Here is a 22,116-nt window from a genome sequence, read left to right on the forward strand (position 1 = left end):
ATATTTTTAGAGCATTTCTCTCTGTAATGTTATTGTATTTTCTCTTTTTAAATTAAAATATATTTATTTAAATATCAGGGAGTCCTTACCTCCATCAAAAAAGATTTTTTACATTTACTAGTCATAAATTATCTCGACCTATCAAGCATCAAATATAATCTATTAATTATTTTAATTGAAAAAATAAATAAAATTTTTAATTAATCAATTATCTAAGCCGAAAATGTTATTAGGAGACTATTTCAATTAATGGGACATCATCACTTGAAGGAGTCGTTTTGTTATCCCAAACGCGTTAATCATAATGCACGTGGAGTGAGTATATAGGCGCACGCGTGCTATCCTTCTGGAATTGGATGGGTGAATAATGCTCTGCTTAAGCTGTGTGAATTGATACGTACAGGTCTCAAAATTTGTACGAGCACTGTCAGCCGTGGATAATTCCATATTTGATCATGTCTACAGGCTTTCTCCATCTCTTTTGTAACATGTACACACGTGGAAGGACTGCAATTGTTTTCATTTTTCATTTTTTTTACTCGAAAATGAATCGTAGCATCGGAATATCACAATAAACAGTGTTAAATACGTCAACTCTACGCATAGCCGAACAGTTTTTCTGTTTTGAAAGCATTTTTAAAAAGATTAATTTTATTTATTTATTTTAAATTAATATATTTTTAGTGTTTTTAAATCATTTTGATATATTGATGGTAAAAATAATTTTAAAAAAATAAAAAAAATATTATTTTGATGTTTTTAACATAAAAAATTATTTAAAAATTAACCGCAAACATGATTTTTTCTTTTCATTATTCTTAAATATAGAATAGGTAGCATCGCATTCTTCTCTTTTTAATTGTGCACGTTCCCATCACACCACAAATTATACTCATGATGTCTGTTTAATCAAGTATTTTTTATTTAAAAATATATTAATCTAATCTTAAGTTTTTCTTTTTAAATCAACACATAAAAATTGTAAAAAAATATCAATTTAATTTTTTTTATTAATTATCAATTATTATAAGTGTGAAACAAACATATTCCGAATGTGTGCTTTTAGATGCTGTCCATGCTCTGTCATCACGCCTCCAAATCCAACGCTGACATTTTCATTCATTATAGACAATTAGACACAGGCCCAAACATTACAAGGGGTTGGGGCCCGAGTACAGGGTGGGAAGCCCATAAATAGAAAGCCTAGCCCAACAAGAAACAAAACCCAAAACGTTGAATTTGGGAGACGCGGAGACTGGGGGCATAGACGTAAACACGCGAAAATTTGAAACCATAAAGGTTAGTCGAGATTCAACATTTGCAACGGTAACCCCTCAAATTCATTTTCTAATAGAAAACACAGGTATCAAAAAAAAAAAAAAAAATTAGCGTCATTGAAGGTATAATCTATTAATTAAATACTTCTTTGATTGTTCTTTAATCTTTCTTTAAATTTTATTCAATTTTCATTTTATCCGCTTTCTTGTGTATTTTAATTCCAATTTCCCCTCAAACAAAAAGAAGATTAGGGTTTCATTATGTTTTTTATTGAAAGAATACGGGTGTTTATTCATGTATTTTTTTGTTGAAACTAAAGAATTAGGGTTTAGAGGGAAAATAAAAGGGAGGAAGAGAGGGTTCCCTTTTCAGAAGAATGCCGTTTTATTAAATTGTTAAAGAAGAACAAGGGTTGTTTTTAGAAGAATGGTTATTTCTTTAATGCCTTCTACAATGTTGAAATTCTGTTTTTCTTTTTCTTTTTTTGTAATTTTAGGCAAAACAAATTCAGCGAGAGAGCTTCATATCTGTTATCATCATTCGTCATTAAGTGCTCGGTCTTTCTATCAGAGGAACCGAGAAAGAAAGTAACAGCATGGTGGCCGCTAAAGTATGAAAGAAACCCACAATTTTTTTTTTAAATTTTTTTTATTGTGAATTCACTGTTTGTTTTTGCATGTATTCCTTGTAAATTGTCAGGGAAAAGTCAGCGTGGGTATGAATCGAGTTGCTGAAGATGCCCATACCTGCAGAACAGGTGGAGGGGGTTTCATTGTTTTTTTTTTTTTAACTTGACTTTATAATTCAGATTCTTGAATTTTTTTGTGAACCTAATTTTTTTACTTTTATTTTAGGTTTTAGAACTTTTAAAGTTTATTCAGAAAATGAAAAGAATAAGGATGCTGCTAGCATGTAAGTATAACTCATGTTCGGGTTCCCTATGGAAAATCTTATTATTGCGTAATGCTTATTGGGTGATGTTTTCATTTTTCTTTCCAGTAAATCTGCCAGGGATAGTTTTCTTCCTGCAAGGTATGTGATGCTATAGACTTGTTAAATCAATATACACAACTGCTTGTGAATTAGAGGTGAAGAAAAGAGCAGAAATCTGGGTCTTTAAGTTTTGTTGTCTGGCTTTAAAAAAACTTAGATTAAGGCTCAACTTAGTGGATGTTTTCTTTAACTAGTCTTAAAACAACAGGTAGAAGGTTAAGGTAACTGATGTATTTATAAAGTTTTTATAAATTAATTGGAAAAATAGGTTAAGGGAAAATTTGTGCTTTATTTGTTTCTTGAAATATTTTTAACATTTTTTGTCAAAAACAAATTTTGCAGAAGGATACCTAACAAAGGATATCCTCCTGCCAATGCAAGTGATTCAAAGGTAATTTTCCCCCCTTTATTTCCTAATGGTTTATACTTTAATGGTGTTTTCAGAGAGGATGCTATGTTTTAGATATCTATATGAAGTATGGTTTTATAGTTTTCCTTAACATTTAATATGAAGGGGAGCTTGAAAATTGCGGGGAAGAACAATTGCAAACACGACAATTCTGGACTGACTGGTATGGCTGAATTCAATCATAAATTTTCTCTTTCTTGATTTTTTCTGAGCCATTGTTAAATTTTGATAGTGGCCCTTTCCAGTAAATCAAAATGTCAGAAGAAAAGCATTGGCTGATGTAAGCAATGTGCAGAGCGGTAATGCAAGGGATGTGGCATATGATGTTTCAAAACCAATGTGAGTGTCTCAGTGTTTGAATTGGAAAACCTATTTTTTAATTTATGAAGGACATTTTCATCTACTAGTTACATTACATATATGACCTGTTCATGTCTTACATGCAACTCCCTCTTTCATTCTCACAAATAACAACTTTAGAAAAATTTCTTGTGACCTCAGAACATATGATTTTTACAGAAAAGTTACTTATGAAAGACAATTTGAACATGTAGATATCCATGATTTCTCAGTGGAATATATCCTCTCTCTTGCTCTCTCTCTTATTTTTTTATTTTAGCTTTCGTGAAAAAAAAAAAGGACCAAAGTTAAAAGAATATTTCTTTATCCTATTGAGTAAATGATCAAAGTTTATTTACTTCTGAAAGACAATTTGAACATGTAGATATCCATGATTTCTCAGGAGAATATATCCTCTCTCTTGCTCTCTATCTTATTTTTTTTATTTTAGCTTTTGTGAAAAAAAAAGACCAAAGTTAAAAGAATATTTCTTTTTCCTATTGAGTAAATAATCAAAGTTTATTTAGGTTGTGAAGCCATAACTATCTTTCTTGACTTTATTTTGATTCTTCAGAGTAGAATTTTTTCTAAGAATTCCATGTATGTTAGATTTTCTTTATAAACTGACATGATTCTCTGCCTGTCATCAACTTTTTTAGGATTCCGGAGGGTCCAGGCTCTAGGACTATGAATCTTTCATCAAGAAAATCTGCAAAGGTATGAAAAACAAATTTCACCTCAAGTTTTTGTTTTCCATCCGTTTTTGCTTTTCTTCCATGTTCCATTGCATCGTTTATGATGTTTGTTGCCATTAATTATTGGTTTCTAACAGGCAACTATAAAATGGCTTTTGCTAACTGGTTCTTTCTGCAAAACCAGCATATAATTACAGCATCCGGCTTAATGGCTGATATATTGTTTTGCTAGATTTTGTATCTGACTATGACGCCTTTGTTTCAAAATAGTCAGATAACAAAGGAAGCATGCTTTTGAGTTCTTGTTTGTTGGGAAGGGAGGGTGGGGGGGGGGGGGGGGGGGGGGATGGTTGAAACCCTAAATTTGTATGAAACCCGCTTCCATAGCATAACAAAAGATAAACTCCCCAATACTATCATGCTGTTTTTTAAATTCTGGAAGGCAGGAGTAGAAACAACATTTCACCTCCCAAGTCTTAACCTTGCTTTAGAATCTATAATATGCGTAAACTAGTTTTGAAAACAACCAAAGGAGCTGTTTGTGGAACAGTTTTCTTAAGTTCAGTGGGAGATGGATGAACAAACAAACTCTTAACACGCTTGGAGGTCCTCCAAACAAGGCCTGCCTCCAAGGAGGATTGGCTTGCCTATCTATAGAAGAAATACTGACAGGTCCTGGCCATAATTCTTAGATCATTTCAGTATGTTGCATTATTCTGGATTTGCATGCTAGCAAGGCTCTTTGTTGCTTGCATGAGTTATTTTACCTGGCAGATATCATTGCTTTATGTTGATCAGTATTTCTGAATTTTTGTCCTTTATGGAATTCTGGAAAAAAATTGCTTCTTTTGGCTTCACTTTTCATGCAGTGGTTGTCCTTGTCACTAGCTAACAAAGGCTTCTTCACTTTTCCTTGAGAAGAAAAATCATAAACCTGGCCAATATTTTGCCATATGCTGGATTAACTTTAATTTTTGTCACTGTATGCTTTGCATTCTCCAAACTTAAAACAATCTGGGCTGCTTTTCTCCTTATATGTTTGCTTGCTTCTGTTTCTTGATTCGCTTAATGATTGAGAGACAATTTCTACAAGTTGAATTGGGTATTCTTTTGGGAATTGGCTTTTTCTAATTTTATACTTCAAGCTTATTTGTCTGAAGAATTGAGGTTTTCATTAAAAATGGAGGATTTGTGAGGAACTATTCACCAATGTTGGATGCGTGAGGTTTCCCAACATTCAATCTGGTCACTATTATACACTGTATGTTTGTCTTGAGTGATCATAATGTTAAATTCATATTACTTGTAGCTTTCCTTAATTTGTATCTAATTTGACCACATTGTGCCAGTTGCAAGATGAAAGTGTTTTGCCACTAGTAAAGATCAATGTTCTGTTTTATCATGCTCTTTAATTCTTCCTCCTGTGATTCTAGAGTACCAAATACCAAAGATTTTCTTGTTTCAAATTAGGGAAAAATGAGGGATAATCTAAGTCAAAAGGCTGGTGACCTTCATGCTTCTAGGAAAGGTATTTTGTCATAACTTCACATCCATAATCTCTCTAATTGGGAATTCCCATTGGATAGTTACTGGTCTTGTACAATAGCAGGAGCTAAAGATCTAAGGGTCTCTTTAGAAGATCAGAAGACCAACGCCAAGAATCATGGTCATGAATCCACCGTTAACAAAAGCAGGTATTTCAATTATGTTTGTTATATTTCTTATCTAGGCATGAATACTGGTACAACAGCAAGGGCACAAATATGTTAGTATCAATGCCAGCTGCTATGCAACTGTCTAATGTGACTCAATATTTTCTTATACCCAGCTGGGGCACAAATAAGTTATGAAATTATGTTCTTATTTTTTTATAGGAGGAATGCAAGGAATTTTGTTGCAGTGATGAGGTTTTTGATTCTATCTGTATGAAATTTACTCATTAATATAACTGTGTGCTCGCGCGTGCGCTGTTGATATAATTTTTGTTACTTTTGACATGAAGGAAGTCTCTACCAGCGCTAAAGAGGGTGAGCCATGCAGATGCAAGTAATGCAAAGGTTAATCTCATTACATAAATTTTCCTAGAAAAGAACTGCATCCTATCCCTGATAGACCAGTGCTAATCTCATTACATGCAAAACATATTTATGTTTTGGTTTCGACTGATTCCTGGTCCATTTAGTTGTCTCCTTTTCTTGGTTTTTTTGACACTTTGATTCTCATGTAGGAAAATGATGGAATCTCTAAGGAAACTAATAATATTAGTGAGTTTCCTGGTAAGATACATTGATCTGTCTCTTTTTACATGGCTCTATTGTCCATTGACTAAGGTTCATGATATTTATATGGCTATTTTGTGTCTTAATTCTTTTGGTTTCAGTTAAGGTTAAAGTGAGTAAGAAAGTAGTACCTCAGGCGGGCATGGGTAGGAGACATCTATGGAGAAATAGAGTGAGTGATGGCTTCATATTAATGTAAGTAACAATGATCTGTTTCTCCCAAGAAAGGGGGAAAAGGAACCGCTGTCTGTTCTAATTTAATTTACTATCCTATACATGTTGCTGCTTTATTTTAATAAATTTATTTGCATAAACAAAGTGGCTGTACTTGTCTTTGCTCTTCAATCAATTGCATGCTATTTTCTACCTAATAAATGAGCTTTGTTTTTATAAATTTATTTGCATAAATAAAATGGCTGTACTGTTCTTTGCTCTTCAATCAATTGTATGTTATTTTCTACCTAATAGATGAGTGTAAAACGTAAAACCAAAGCATAGCGTAAGAATAGCAAGAACATAAATTACCTACAATTTATACTTAATCCTTAAACTGAGAGTACTTTATTACTTTTCTGAATCATGGCTGAGAAATTCCTTTCTTTTTATCTATTGATGACTGTCCAGGCTGCAAATGCTCATCTTTTCCTGTCTGTAAATAGGGCCCCTAGGGATCAAAATAATGCTGAAGTTCTTGTATCCAGAAAATCTGTCAGGGTATGAGTTGTGTTTTATATATTTACTTTTCTTTCTCTTATTTCCTGATTATCTATGCTCCATTCTTTTGTGACTTGAGATATTTTATTTGCTTGCTTAGACAAACATTTATGGTGTTGCTTATTTCTGTCGTTTGAATTGTCAAGGCAATTTGAATGTTTATAAATTGTTTTATCCTTGTGGCAAAGCTGGCATGACCTGGAAGTTTGAAATTATTCTAACAGTACCAAAATATATGCCTACTGAATATCATGACAGATATCATCTTGAAATTGAAATAATGGCAGATGACATCTTTAAGCTGCACAAGCCTAATTACAAATAATTGACAAGAAGTGGATGTTGAGGTAAAGTGGAATCGTGATTTGGTATCAAAACTCGTACTAGTTTGATAGAACCTGTGCTTGACCTTTTGACCAAATCATATACAATCATACCTTCCACATCTATGTAAATTAAATGTGTGATTTCTTGAGTAACTGTTTTCACGGTTGGGAGTTGTATACCATTTTTTTGTTTTGTATGGCTGACAAGTGGCTAAATTCGTATCCAGGTTCATGGTTCCCACAATCAAAATCTTCACTTATAGCTATGCATGTGCAGTGACATCCTTTTCTACTCCTACCTGTATCTTCAGCATACAACAACAATAAAGCCTTAATCCCAAAATTGTTGTGGTCAGCCTAGCTTCAATATAGCTTAACTATAAATAATGGAATTCAGTGGCCACCAGAACCGCTTATTGTGTTCCTAAGCTTTTCCTCATTCTATTGTTTTGTTAATTTGAATGGATGTGCTTGCTGGAATGTACGGTTACATCTTATTAATAGTAGATTAGCAAAAATCCTGGTCTTGCTGTAATGCTTATAGCTCAAATGAAATCTATCTGACAACTTGATCTCATGTGTTCTTTTGTTCTTAGTGGTGTTAACTCCTTTTCTGCATTCATTGATCCAGCCAATAATAAAGACTGAAATCAATGCTTCCGGTCACCATAAGACATCAAGATCAAAGTGCATCTCTAGTTTGAACAAATCCAAGTCCGTTGCTCCTATATCATCAAAGAAAAAAAAACATGTGACATCTTTCCCAGAAAACATGCCCTTGGTGATTGCCAATGAAGTTACTCAAGGAGAACCTTCATCTGACAACAACAAGATGTCAAGTGCTAATCACAAATCAGATGTCATCACCATAGGAAAATCAAGTCGAAGGAGATCTTATACATCGTTATTAATGACAAGATCAAAGGTCTGGAACTACTTTATTGTCGTGATGCTGTGCATGAGCTTTTTGTTTTTAACAATTGCCATTATTTTGCAGTTACTAGAGGAACATGGTGAAGTTATGGAGCAGGAAAATCTACCAAGTATAGATGATACTTCCAATCAACTGGAAGTTGCTGAATATGTTGACGCGATATATAAGTACTATTGGATTTTGGAGGTGATTGTTCTTTTGATCCAACTTGATGCCATTAATCTTGAAAAAATTCCTTCACTGGCACACCCATATTTTCAGCTGAACATCACTCTTTTTTGTTTTTAACTACTACCCTGCCTAATAAACTAAGCTGTCAGATAATCATGCATGTTTTATTCCTATTTTATTTTCATATCTCTGTCACGGATCTTTTTAATGGTAATCAGAGTCATTCTTTTAGTGGTTTTGATCCAACCCGAAACTTTAATCTTGAAAAAGTTTCCTTCATTGGCACGCCTGTATTTTTGGTTGATTCGATGGATGCTAATAGTATATATCACTCTTTTTGGTGGTTAGTTACCCTGCCTAATAACAATTAGCTGTCAGATAAGAAAGGAATTGACTATGTTCAATTGTTGGAGAGTGTGCCTGCAGTCTTCAGCTAAATAATATATGATGACAAGAAAAGTTAGATTGAAAATCTTTAGCAATTAATGAGTATCTTGGAGACAAATACCTTTCTTCTTCAATATAGATTTGTTTGTCAACAGTGATGCTCATTTCAGTTTCAGTTGTTTATTCCTCTGTCTAATACAACTAGCTGGGAGATAAGAATGAAGTTAAATCAGCTGAAATGTTTAGTAATCATGTCCACAGTGTTCAGCTAAATAAAATAAATGACTGGTTCTCATATGATCGTAACAAAAAGTACGTATGTGAGGGTTTTGGGTATTAGGTGGTGAGAATGGGGCCAGAACCCATCCTTCTCCAGCATAGATGTTCCACAATGGGGTTGCATTTATTCAATAAGTTGTGATTGTGGTTAACATAAAATGATTGGTTAACATGGCCATGCACATATGTTTTGCTTACTGAAAAATTTCTATGTATTTTTTTAATCGACCAAAGCATGATCGGTGGGAAGTGACAAGCCTGTTTTCTGTTAGCAAGCTTTAGTGCTGTTCTGTGACATTCTAAGAGATATCAGTCTGTTCTAATTGATATAAAATTGGATACATTAGTCTGTTCTAATTAGTTTATAGATATTTATATCTAGGTAATCTGGATAATGAATCAAAAAGGAATGAATTCTGTTTGGTATATAGGTATTGTTGGGATCTCATCTTAAGTGTGAAATCTGATATATCAAGTGAATTGTACCAGGTCTTTAATGATATTGTGATTTATCATGCTATGATGTTAAAGTCAATTCATTTCATTATTACATATCTTTTCATGATTTTAAAATAAAACAAGACTTCCTTCAAATTAAATCATTATAAACTTTCCGAGTTTTGGTCTGGGACCTGGAGCTGATGAAACCAGGCATGTGAATGGTGGTTGGACTTTTACCTCTTCGATCTGCTTCTCATTCCTTGTTCACCTCATCTGTCAGCAACCCAATGAGGTCTAATTTGTTCTGTTTTCATGATTTTTTTTTCAGGTGCAGAATTCATCTCTGGAAAATTACATGGCAATTCAAACAGACATTACACCTCAAATGCGGGGCATAGTTATCAACTGGCTAATTGAAGTATGCATCCATCTGTTCTCAATTAACATTTAAGCATCTTTCCCTTCCTGCTTCTGGTGCTGTTTTCCTTGCTACTTCCATTAAGCTTACCTGATTTTTTTCTATGGTAATGTATTTTCCTTTCTGGTTGCAGGTACACTTTAAATTTGAATTAATGCCGGAAACACTTTATCTTATGGTCACATTGTTAGATCGATACCTATCTCAAGCCCAAATTAAGAAGAATGAACTGCAGTTGGTTGGTCTTACAGCACTGTTTCTGGCATCAAAATATGAAGATTTTTGGCATCCTAGGGTAAAACAATAACATGTCAAATGCACATGGTTTCAATTGAATTCTTATTTGAGGTTTTGATTTTTTGTTAGACAACGCACTCATACATCTTTTTCTGAACCATGCAATACAGATCAAAGATTTAATTAGCATCTCAGCAGAGTCGTACTCAAGAGACCAAATGCTTCTAATGGTAAGAGGCCAAATGCTTGTAATGGTATGGTATTGCAAATTACCAAATACTAGTTCACTGAAACTTAGTTTCTTTGTAAAAGAGATTTTGGATGTACTTGACAGAAAATTGGCGTTGAGGATTTTATTCTCCCCTCTTTTAGTTGCAGGGTTAGGAATGTAAACATCTTTCCAAGATGGACTTGATCTCTACATTTTCTTCCCTTTGCTGAATTATTGCATATTTGTTTGTTTGTTTTTCAAATTTGTATAACAGAATCATGCTACTTATCTTCTGCCCTCTTCCTGAAAGATGATGGCATAAAATTGCAGTCCATCTTGATGTTGGTTTCTCCAGGTCTTAATGGTACTCGCGGCTTGCTTTGTTTTCAGGAGAAGCTTTTACTGAAGAAGTTGAAGTTTCGTCTAAATGAGCCGACTCCATATGTTTTCATGTTAAGGTTTCTCAAGGCTGCTCAATCAGAGATGAAGGTATGTGGCTTTCGAAAGGGTTCTAAATCTGGATATTTTTTTATGATTTCCTGTTGCATCCTATCTGTCATGGACATATCAAATAGGAAGATGACGGGAGTACGAACCTCAACCACTCTAGTTGTGTTTCAGTAGAGGAGAGATTCTCTGTTAAGGCTGGATATTGGATGGTCATGGACATATCTGTCATAGACATATCAAATAGGAAGATGATGGGAGTGCGAAACTCAACCACTCTAGTTGTGTTTCAGTAGAGAAGAGATTGTCTGGTCAGAAGGCTGGATATTGGATAGTCAATAGCAATGATCTTAGATTCTTAGTTGATATAGGTTTGCATTATTGCGTGTACAATTGTCAATGGCAATCCTAAATCTATCAACCTAATATTCGTTCTTGCTTTCACTGCCAGCTTGAGCATTTAGCATTCTACCTCATTGAGCTCTGCTTGGTTGAATACAAAGCTTTAAAGTTCAAACCTTCAATGCTATGTGCGTCAGCTATCTATGTTGCACGGTCTACCTTGCAAATGGTTCCAGCTTGGACTCCTCTGCTTGCCAGACACGCACATTATCAAGTCTCCCAAATGAGGTATTACTTGTTAAGATTAATTTCCATTAGTGGGTACTTTTCCACCAAGTTGATAATCTAACTTGATTATTACAGGGACTGTGCTGAGATGATATTGAGATTTCAAAAGGCTGCAAGAACATCACAATTGAGAGTCACATATGAGAAGTACATGAGGCCTGATCTCAGTGGTGTTGCAGCAATAAAACCCTTGAGTGAACTTCCGCTTTGATTTTGATAAGTAAATTTTTATGGTACATGAGAAGATTCCCTTGAAATATATGCTTGTACTTCCCCCCTTCTTCAAATTGGTTTTATCACGTCACCACAACGTAAAGATTGTGTGCTTTGTGTGTTTGTAATCTCCGGTGACTTTACCAGAGGATACTGCCTTCTTAGAAATTAGATCACTGTAACTTTCTCAAACGTAGTAGAAGTATTATAACAACCTCTTGTTGTAATGTTCCTGTCGCTTTATCTCTGGATTATCTATTCTCTTTTACCGTTTTCAAGGATATACTAATATTTGAATGGATTATAAGCTCTCTTGCTTTAGCTGGACGACTCAAATCGAAATGCGATAAGAAAACAAACCCTACTGATTATAAATTAAGGCATGAAAATAGAATTCATAGTTATGCATAACAGTCTTGATATAATAGCAACTCAAATATAACGATTTGAGTCGTCCTGCCAAGGCAAGATAGGTCCAGCTTATTTTCGGGTGACCATATAGGATTTGGAGAGTCGTCCTGCCTCCCTTTATCAAAGTAATAACAATAAAAGAATTTCTAAAAAAAATAAAAATACTAGTATTCTTAAAAATTGTATACAAAGATCCTCCAAAACCTCTGCAAATTAAGTGCCTAATGTTTATATTCAGTGTGGTGGATTGAAACCAGGCTCTCCAAATAGTTGTCAGCTTCATCAAGCACGAGACTGATCTTGCGGAATCATTTTCAAGTTTCGGGTCGAGAAATCATAACAAAGAAATCCAATTGTCTTCCTGTAGTATAATTTACCTGTCGTTCCACATTCCTAGAACCTCTTCAAATCCATGGAGACCTCGTCCATGCATGAATAGCGTTGAATAAGATCCATTGTTCGTTGTCCACAGCTCAACTTTCAAAGTTGATTCTTCAAGGTACTCCACAAAGTGCAATGCAAGCACGCTACCACTATTGAAAGATAGAGCGAGCAGCATCCATCTTGGAGAAAACCATAGAATACGTCCCTTCAAGACCGCCGAGTACGCCCTTATATCCAGACAGGAATGTGGTTGAACTTCTCTCCAAGAAACTGTACTCAAAGTAGAAACCTCTGCAGCAGCCCACAAGTCGTAGCACTTTGTGCTTTGTGGACGTTTATTTCATGATGGAAACCAAACCCCAAAATATGACTATCACCTCTGAGACAGGGCAGGTGGCGGTATTTTCTTGCTGCTGGGTTCCATAAAACATTACCATAACGTTCACTGTTATCTACGATGACCTTTATTTTAGACTTTGAGACATAATAAACCGTTGGTAGAACCCACAGGATATACCCTAACAGTGTTAGTATTGATAACGGATGATGGTACGTTTAGATCCTCGAGTTTAATTGTTACATCACAGAGTAAAGACATGGCAAATTTTGACTTCCAGCGGCTGTATGTGAGAAAGACACGGTTTTTTATTGGCGGGATGTTGGGGGTGAGTGGCAATAGAGTGGGAGCTTGTAATGAGAGCCAACCACTGTTTGGATACAGCCTTGAATCAAAGTAAAGATTATGTCTTTTGGCAAACAGGAGTTTGCCACGTTTTTTAGTACGCGAACTAAGTTACTTTACTAATACACCATCGCTCAACATTCAGCCTTACACCAAACAAAAGTCCCGGATGAAAAATGATGAACCAAAAGAATAACATGGGTTCACAGTCATGCAATCTAATTAAAAACAAGGAATGATGCCATGTCCGAATCTCAGATTCAAACAATTACAGAACTTTCATAGTAATTTAACTCGTATCTTTACAAAGGAATACCATCAACAAGTGCTACATGTATTAATAAGAAACGCATCACCAAAGCATAAGGCAATCGTGTTTAAAACCTCTGCAGTGTAAGGGGACTACACGCCAACAAAATAGAAGGTGATGTTATATTGTGTGGCTTGGTCTGTGCAGAGACGCCAACGCGGTCCCGATGATTTACAGCACAGAAAGGACAGCCAAAAGAATTATCAAAATTGAGAGGCTATGTTGGAGCACAATTAAACCAATCTCGGAATTTTGAACCATCTTTTTCTCCCTTTATAAAGCTTCAGATCATCCAAGTTTAACAATCGACCCCAAATGCTTAAAACTTCATATTGTATCAACTGCTCCCGGGCAGTGAAAATGATCCGGATGATTTCTTGATTCATTTCTGCCACTAGAGGTAGTGGAAAATTCCTAACCAGATGTGCCGACTTGCTTTCCATGGTCATCATCATGAATATTTCTCCTTAACCTTCTTAGCCATATATCATAATCTATAGGATATGGTGTCCCACATAGACTGTCTACATAATCAGCAAATGCTTTTAACACAGTTGATACCTCACCAAGCTTCAGCTGAATCAATCTTCTTGACCATGAGGTCTCTCTCCATTGCAATGCCCCCTCAACCGAATCTAAATCAGGCAAAGCTCCACCACAGGCAAAGTAGAGCACATATACCAGGCTCTCTGCATCTGAAGCTGAGCACAATTTTCTCTCCTGAAGAGCATAGGTAGATGAAAAATGGAGATTCATCGCAGGACGATCCCTGTCTTCAAGAATCGCATGACCCCAACCAACAAGAACAAAATAAGGATGCCTCACACCAGACCTCACACAAATTATGTTCTCTGGCTGAATGTCTCCATGCCGAATGTCAGCAGAAGAAGTAGTAGAAAGTGCAGATAAACAATCATGACAACACCTGATAGCCTCATCCAAACCAAATCTGCCAGCATTTACCATATCAGCAACTGTCTCGCCAACAGGATTGGTAACAAGAATAGGGGTACCACACCATGGGTGATCACAGTTCCCACCTGAGCTGGGTTTTTGACACCGTCCAGGGTGAACAATCCTGCCAGAAGCACTCAACTGTGGTAGATATTTACTAGATAAACCTTTCTGTCTCATAACAGTCAATATTTTAGTTTGCCTTTGGACTTGAAACCACAAATCCATATCTTCCCATGCCGGTTCCAGTTGAGAAGGATGAGAACCAACATAAAGAAACAAAGATTTACCAGGATCTTTAACAGGCGATGCAATGTAATACCGCAGTTCATTATTGTGCACGACATCATTGATCTGATAACCTTTTTGCTGGTCTGAGTCCTCCAACCACAGTACAGATCCTACATCCAGCTTCATTATAAACTCTTCAGACTTTATTTTTATGGATTCATCTGGAACTTCAACGATTTCAGGAGAAGCACTCTGTTGCTGAAACTGAAATAGTCCATTGCCATTAACTCTGGAATCCCCTAACTGCCTTGCCACTCTTCTTGTTTGGAGGCGAGAACCATGATCAGCTGCTAAATCTTCAATTGAGTGCTTCGGCATCCCTGCATAGTGTACAATACAATGGAAAGTAGCAAAAAGTACCTGCAGAGCACCAATGTCTCCCCAGTTGGCATTTCCAAGTTTGTTCCAGATCCTATCAATAGGAGAGACTGAGACTTTACAATGTTTTTTTATCCAATCCACAGAACAGTCATAAACATTATACACATCAAACTCCAATTTATCTACATCTCCTTCAACTTTTACAACCCCTCCATATTGAGAATCAACAAGAAGAACATAGGCACAATTAGGACTCTCAGAAAAATTCAATTTGCTCAAGCTTCTTGATAGCAGCATGCGTAAAGCATAGAAGAGAGCCTCACCCAGAACAGATAAAGAGAGTTTCTGGTCACTTCCTGCAGCAACACTTCTAATATGAGGCCTTAGAAGGGCCAGTTCAAGAACATGGTCCCACTTTCCATGTGGATGTCTAGGGTTGTTAAGTAATACACCAGTGGCACCAAGACCACTGAGCTTTCCATTACCTATTGCTTTCTCAGCCTGGTAGAATTTCAAGTTTTCATTGTATAGACAAGCAACTGAGAAAGGAATGGGATCATCCTGACTCCAAAATGCCTCCCACAAGCCCTTCACACTTGCATGTAGAAAGTCTTCAATGGCAAGATAAGCAGTTGCTTCCGCAGCATCAGACGTTGAAGCATAGACAGCATTGGGCATTCGAACCAGCTGCTGAAATGACACCCCTTCCAATGCATAATCAAACTTTTGAAGTTCTATCAACTCAAATGGAACATCAAATGCAGACTTTTTTTTTCCAGACTGTTCTGATATCAATTCAAACCAGTCTTCAAGTCTGGCTGTCAGAGTTTGACTGTCCACAAACCTAGAAAGAAACTCTTTGTGGAGGCGAGACCTACTGCCAGATGATACACTAGATCTTTTTGTCTCAGACCCAATTGATTCTTGGTCTGATGATCCACCTGTCAAATAATAAAATTTGCAGATCTTATTTTTAGTTGGAGTGATGATATTTCATATCATTGTATTTACAACAATAACACAATTGGAGACACAACAAAGCACTCTCATGGCAAGTAGAGAAGACAAATCACATGCCATGACAAACAAAAAATAAAGGTTATGCAATAACTCTGCAATTTGTTTATTGATGATGCTCATAAACATACACAATTAAGAAGTTAACTCATATCATATCATGTTCAGTGCATTCATAGGGAGTTAGATAATAGAAGAGGTAACACTTGGACCCTACATGGTAAAATGAAATATGAAGGATGGTAAAAATTTCCTTATCAATGAGAACATCAGACTTGAACTGAAATAAATAGCTACAGCCTACAGAACATTGCAATGTAAAGATGTAATAAAATGCCCATATACAAACCTTTTGGAGGAGGGCGTCTAAAGTCATGAGACAATAGCTGCTTCATGCGAGAAACATTATTTTTATATGCAGTTACAGCTGCAAAACCAAGAGTATTACTTCAACATATCTCCCAATACTTCATAAAGAGATTGAATTTAGGACAAAGTTGCATGCCTGGGACTTCAATACCAGCTTCTGAGACTGAAAAATCATAATCATTTACCCCTAAAATGCCCTCAGGCGGGGATTCAAGATTCTTCAATTCCTTTGCTAGTTTCTTTATCATGCTGGGTGGCAGATCTTCATATGCTGCCTTAAATTATCACAAAATAAAGAATAGTAAGACAAGAGAAGTAACAATCCACAAAAAGAATCCATTGTCATGCTTCATGAATATACTCAACGCAAATAACTATCTTCTTTAACCAAGGAATAAAGATTTATTGACTAGTGTAAAAAGTTCAACCAATAGTTTTAAAGCTCTCTCCCAACCAACCAAGAAACAGCGCTGAAGTAGCGAGACATTTTCTTCATGTTTACATTGTAAATAGCTATCCTTGCATGGGCGATACTAGGCCATGACCTTATAAGGCTATTTGTTTCTTAGTTAATACTTGTAACTCATTACATTTCTGTTATCCTTGAATAACCTGAAACAGAGATAATTTTTGCTACTGGATAAGCAAAACAGAAAAGGTTTCGCGTGGATTTAGATAGATTTACCATGTGTAAAGTGGAAAACAGGACCTTTGTAAGAACTGATATTTGCTGAAAAGAACCAGAACTTCAGCAAATTATGTGCAAAAATCTCCCTCAAACTTGCTGCATAACAGTAAAGTAAGTGACCAAGATAGATAATGACCTGTGAATTACATGATGACAGATCGCTTCCAGATAAGAATTAAACACAATTCAGTTCAGTCAAGTGTTTCAATGGACAGTCGAATGAACCTTGCCAGCAACTGCACAGTTCACCAGTGTAGACATGTTTGATAGTACAGCATAGGTAATATGTCCAAGGGCCAAGTATGTGATGTCAGAGCACTCGGAAAATAAGAAACTAGAGAAGCAACAATAGCAATGAAATAGGACCCTTCAATAGGTGATTGCCCTTTACCAGAAAGCAGTGAGGACATATACATTAATCGTCATACTAAACCAGACAATTTGATGCCCCTAAATCAAACCTGCAAACATATCTAGGTAGAAAATACATTTTGCTTAGATGCAAAAAAGGAAATGATCCACACAAGACCAAGTTCAATCACTTTAAGCATCTGGAACTGCAATGTAGAATTGTCAAACATTAAATCCACACACAAAGTTTCTTCATGGTTTTGGAAAGTAACACAAACTCCCTGTAGTGGATCCTCTTGGTTCTCAAAACACTACATCTGAACCTTAGATGTAAACTGTAATGGCAATTCATGTACTTTCCATGTGCAGAACCAGAGGCACTCACACAGATATGGAGCCACCTAGATTCCCTAATGTACTATCACTACAAATTCTAAATCCATTAAATCTTCCGAGAAAAACCAATCTTTCTAAAGTCTCCAACGTCATGAAGAGCAGTACTTGTACAGCAGGTAAACTCTCAGAATCTTGTAGATTCCTAAAAGGGTTTTCTGTAGCCTTCATTTTGCTATGAACTTTGGAAAGCATAACCATGACAAACAACCACATCCAAAAATTAAGCAACTTTACCAATTATGTAGCAGTAGAGTATGAAACAAGGCATAAATGAAAATTCAAAGCCAAAGTTGAAGTCCTTCATATATCCCAAGAAAAATAAAGAGTTGAAATCTTGAGTCCAGCTATGCCAATAAAGAAAAGAAAAACCCAACAGCAAAAGCAATCAAATCAAATCAAATAAAACCACCCACTTGATGAAACCCTAAGACACAAATCTCTGAAATCTAAACACATACATAACCAAAAAAAAAAACGAAAGTGCAAACCCAGTGAGACAAAACCAAAGAAAATTGACAAAGACAGAAACTTTTCACTTAAAGCGGACAAAAACAGAACAAGAGTAAGGGATCAAATCACTAACAGGTAAGATTATAACTGTAACTTACTAATCAACCAATTTTAATTAAACATTCATTTTTAAAACATATTAAGAGATAGAAGTGATCAAAACACCAACAAAATATCAAACAGGAAAGAAAACCCATGTGAGAAATTACCTTATCTTCTCCTCCTCCTCCTCACCAAGTGGACCTTACATTTGCTACTCCATTAATTAATCAACACTAGTACACTGTCATTATTTTTCATTTATGGTGGTGTGTATTTTTCTTTTCTTTCGCAGTAACGGTAGTAAGCGGGATCCTGAAATGACCAATTTGCCCTCCTATGAATATTCGAGTTACTACCTACAGCCTCGTGCAGGCCACTGCCGGCATCTGCTTAAAGAAAGGAGAAAAAAAGAGAGTTTTTTCTTTCATCTTTTTTTTAGTGAGGGACAAGAAAATTTATCCTTTTGTTTCTTCTTTTTAGTACTTTCATTTCGCAAAATATCTCATAAAACCACTGTATGATGTTTTGTATTGTAAACAGCGAACACCTTCCAACTTTTTTTTTTATTTGTAACCTTTTATTTGTTTTTTTTTTTCATTCGTGTTTTGTTTTTCTGTTGATTCATTTTGGTTTTTATTTAATAATTATAGTTTGATTTTAAAAAATTAATGCTTGATAAACCATTAAATAATATTTAAAATCATAAACATGGGAGCCAATAAAAAAATAAAAAAAATATAACTTGAAAAGAAGACTTAATTGAATGTAGGTTATAATAATTACCTACCATGTTTTTTTTTTCTTGTCACTTAATTTTTTTTTATTTTTTATTTAGTCATTGACTTGAAATTAAGATTAATTCTCACAATACTAAAAACAAGTGTTAATGTTGAATTAATGCTCGACTTGACAAAATAAAATTTATTTTTATTAATTCAAATCAATTAAAATTTTAGGGACTCAATTTTAAACTGAAACAAATATTTAATTTTTTAAAATAATATATTTATTTTAATTTTCTAACTCAAATCTTAGTTGGAATGAATATATTTATTAACCCCTATAATTCTCAATTTAAATATTTAACACATATATAAACTAAAAGTTTTTAGCATTCAAGTTCAATCTATTTTGACGGTAAAAAGCCATTAACAATGCCTATATCTTTTTTGCGCTGAAAAAAAAAAAAAAACAAAATCATCTCGCAATATAGTGCGGAGAATAAAACCAGTCTTTAATTAAAGCTCTCCCTCTGATTATCAATACTACCAAGACTTGTAAGAACAGCACAAAAGTGACATGGAACAGTAATGATGACAAAAATCTGTTTCGTGGTTCGTAGGATGGTCACGGGTGGTTGGTTGGATCATGCAGGAAAAAGCCGCAATCAAAGGCACATTATTATTATTATTATTATTATTAACCCAAAAATTTAAACACCCAGAGTAAAAAGCACTGTTTTAAACTCACTGAATTGAGCTTTGACTTGGGTTTAGGCCGGCTGAGTAAAAAAATAAAATTAACTCAGTATAACCCGGATAAAAACTAGGTGAGCCGGAACAAAAACCTGTAAAAAACCAGTTATTTTTTTTATAAAATAAAAAAAAATAGATTGACTGATCAACAACAACCCAGGATTTGCCACGTATCATCCCCGGTCAGTTTAAAAATCACGGTAAGAAGTCTAGGTCGTAGGGATGTGGGTCCCAAAAAGGACGTCAAGATTAGGCGGTTCATATTTTATTTCTCGTAATCGTAATCTGTACGTACAATGACGTAAGATAACGTAACGTCACTGAAAATAATCAACATTCTATGTTCATGGCCTGACCTGTAAAGGTCTTCTGCTTACGCGTACCCCAGGCTTAACTGCGGTTCAAATAAATATTAGTCAAAATAATGCTTTTAATTTTGAACAATGCCACGTAGACAAACGGGTTCAAAGCAAGAAAGAAAAACCCGTGAGTAGAATCCGCGTATGAACAAGAGTTATAAGCTTATCCTGACGTGGGACAGGGGTCTCTTTCTCTCGTTACCTGTGTGGCTTCACGGAGAGGGACGAAGAACAGAAAGCCTCGAGGTGAGATGAGAAGCTACACTAAATGGACACAGAACCAAAGTTTCCGCAGATAAAAAGGACTAGATTGAGTTCAGCAGCAGAACAGAACTTACTTGCACACTGTTCTGCAACCTCCTAGGAACGGTCCTGTTTCTCTTCCACCCCTCTCACAACAATCAGATAGCTTACATCCTTGGAAAAACATGATCATAAGTTCCTCCCATCAAATCAAGGATGTTCCAGTATGCTGTGGCAATCCTCCAATGAACCCAGTTCTCACTATAAGCTAACTACAACCACATGAGCAAAGAAGAGAAACTGTCGAGGATAAATCATCTACAGGACAGGCAGCTTTAGTCGTACAATACCAAATTTTATTAACTGAAGCACTGAGAAGTCACAATATCCAGTAGCAAGACTGAGCAATAAAAAATGCTCGAGGAAAAACGAAAGCAATTCACAGCTGACACCACGGAAACACAGAGAGGAACCGTGGACATAAGCTAACATTTTTCCACACCTACCAACACACCTAAAGTATTACAACATTATCATTATCATTACTCGTGTAATTTAATTAGTTACGTTTCAAATTTACTTTTTAGATATTATTAGTTCGAGTCTTATAAACCTTAAAGTCATTAGAGTTTTATATGATCATTAATTTCAAGACCCATAGAATTAGTCGAGGTACATACACACCCACATTAATTAAAAAAATTAAAAATTCTACAACATGTCATGAGACAAATATGCGAGGAAAAGAAACAGTTGACTACAGGCACGGAATCTATGTCATAATACTACAAGAATGGTATACTTGCACAATTACAAACTGCTGTAATTCAACAAATAGAAAATAACATAAATGATATAAACTATGTAGAAATCCCACTTCAAGCAGATGCATGTGTTTAAATGCATATATTACACAAGTGAATGGCACTGTTCTTGGCCCCATGTCTCTCTAACAGCACGATAAAATTCCACCCATGAAGACGAGCAGATGTCGACGGGTCCCCACAAAAACGTTGGATTAGGACTAGCAGGGCAAGCAGCCACCAAATCCAACACAGAAGCAGCAGGTTTGAGAGGTTGTGGGAAACTGAAGGCCAAATTATCCACTTTATGCTCATAATTTTTCCCATTTCTATCCAATTTATACCTTAAAGTACGCTGAAACTCTCCCATAACCTCCCATGGGATCCTGGGAACACCCTTTGAGTTCCATCTAATCAATATCACATTCTCCGAGGGTTGCCAAATCCTATAAACCTCAAGTGAAATCTCCCTATACAACATTTTACCATGAAATCTCGATGCCCAAAAGATAAACTTGTACTTATCAATTCCCGTGAACGTATTCAACGGGTCAATAAACGTGATTCCAAATTGATTCCTATTGTGTCAAATATTCAAAATTACCAACGGGTTGAAATTAAATCTTTCTGAAAATTCTAATCATGACCCTACTTTAAAAAACAATAGCTAAAACAATACTATTGATTTCTGTTTGTATTTGTATTTGCTTTCCCACCATGCAATAGTGTGCATGGAAGACAACCGAAAATAATATCGAAAAAGGCAGCTGAGAGAGGAGCAAAGCCAAATCGGAGGACCACTTACGAGACTAGAATAGCTGGAGTATTCAAACGAGGGTATAAAACCCTAGAAAAGACGTCCAAGAATTAAATCAAATTGGTTATACAAAAGGAATAGCTATTTCCATTGGATAAGGCTGCTACATCCATCATCGTCAAGTCTTTTTTTTCAACTGTTTAGTTGCTTCAAAGAGTGAAAGCAAAAGGAGACAAATGGTATGTTTTCAGTAGCTGGTATTTTTTCAACTTTGAAGGGAATTGTAAAAGCCAACAACTGAAAACGGAATGGGGTGGAAATTAGACAACAACTCCTAAATCAGAAAAGCTGG

At 35.5% G+C, this 22,116-nt stretch overlaps 2 protein-coding genes across 17 annotated transcripts; one reads left to right on the top strand and one right to left on the bottom strand.

The window, feature by feature from the left end:
* The first annotated feature begins 1,338 nt into the window (after window positions 1–1,338).
* LOC7460673 (putative cyclin-B3-1) lies at window positions 1,339–11,638 on the top strand. The gene is made up of 24 exons (XM_002311252.4): window positions 1,339–1,400; window positions 1,775–1,888; window positions 1,978–2,035; window positions 2,133–2,190; window positions 2,278–2,310; window positions 2,614–2,662; window positions 2,786–2,843; window positions 2,926–3,019; window positions 3,679–3,736; window positions 5,185–5,242; window positions 5,321–5,408; window positions 5,589–5,621; window positions 5,717–5,771; window positions 5,942–5,990; window positions 6,095–6,188; window positions 6,653–6,707; window positions 7,665–7,958; window positions 8,031–8,153; window positions 9,574–9,663; window positions 9,797–9,958; window positions 10,071–10,130; window positions 10,502–10,600; window positions 11,010–11,188; window positions 11,264–11,638. The coding sequence occupies exons 2-24, from the start codon at window positions 1,874–1,876 to the stop codon at window positions 11,397–11,399; spliced, it is 1,998 nt and encodes a 665-aa protein (XP_002311288.4). The 5' UTR covers window positions 1,339–1,400; window positions 1,775–1,873; the 3' UTR covers window positions 11,400–11,638.
* A 1,410-nt stretch (window positions 11,639–13,048) lies between these two features.
* LOC7460674 (uncharacterized) lies at window positions 13,049–18,554 on the bottom strand. Of its 16 annotated transcripts, none has more exons than XM_052455394.1 (6): window positions 18,295–18,554; window positions 16,850–16,924; window positions 16,599–16,752; window positions 16,277–16,415; window positions 16,121–16,198; window positions 13,049–15,695 (listed from the first exon to the last, which is right to left on the bottom strand). In XM_052455394.1, exons 4-6 carry the CDS (start codon window positions 16,386–16,388, stop codon window positions 13,603–13,605), a joined length of 2,283 nt encoding a protein of 760 aa, XP_052311354.1. In that variant the 5' UTR covers window positions 16,389–16,415; window positions 16,599–16,752; window positions 16,850–16,924; window positions 18,295–18,554; the 3' UTR covers window positions 13,049–13,602. The 16 variants fall into 16 exon arrangements, with proteins under 16 accessions (XP_052311354.1, XP_024462705.2, XP_024462704.2 ...); XM_024606937.2 differs by lacking the exon at window positions 16,599–16,752 and adding an exon at window positions 16,965–17,064 and having other exon boundaries at window positions 16,826–16,860; XM_024606936.2 differs by lacking the exon at window positions 16,599–16,752 and adding an exon at window positions 16,965–17,064 and having other exon boundaries at window positions 16,826–16,870.
* Between the last annotated feature and the right edge of the window lie 3,562 nt (window positions 18,555–22,116).

Source organism: Populus trichocarpa, chromosome 8 (genome assembly GCF_000002775.5).
Source record: "Populus trichocarpa isolate Nisqually-1 chromosome 8, P.trichocarpa_v4.1, whole genome shotgun sequence".
Taxonomy (NCBI): Eukaryota; Viridiplantae; Streptophyta; class Magnoliopsida; order Malpighiales; family Salicaceae; genus Populus; species Populus trichocarpa.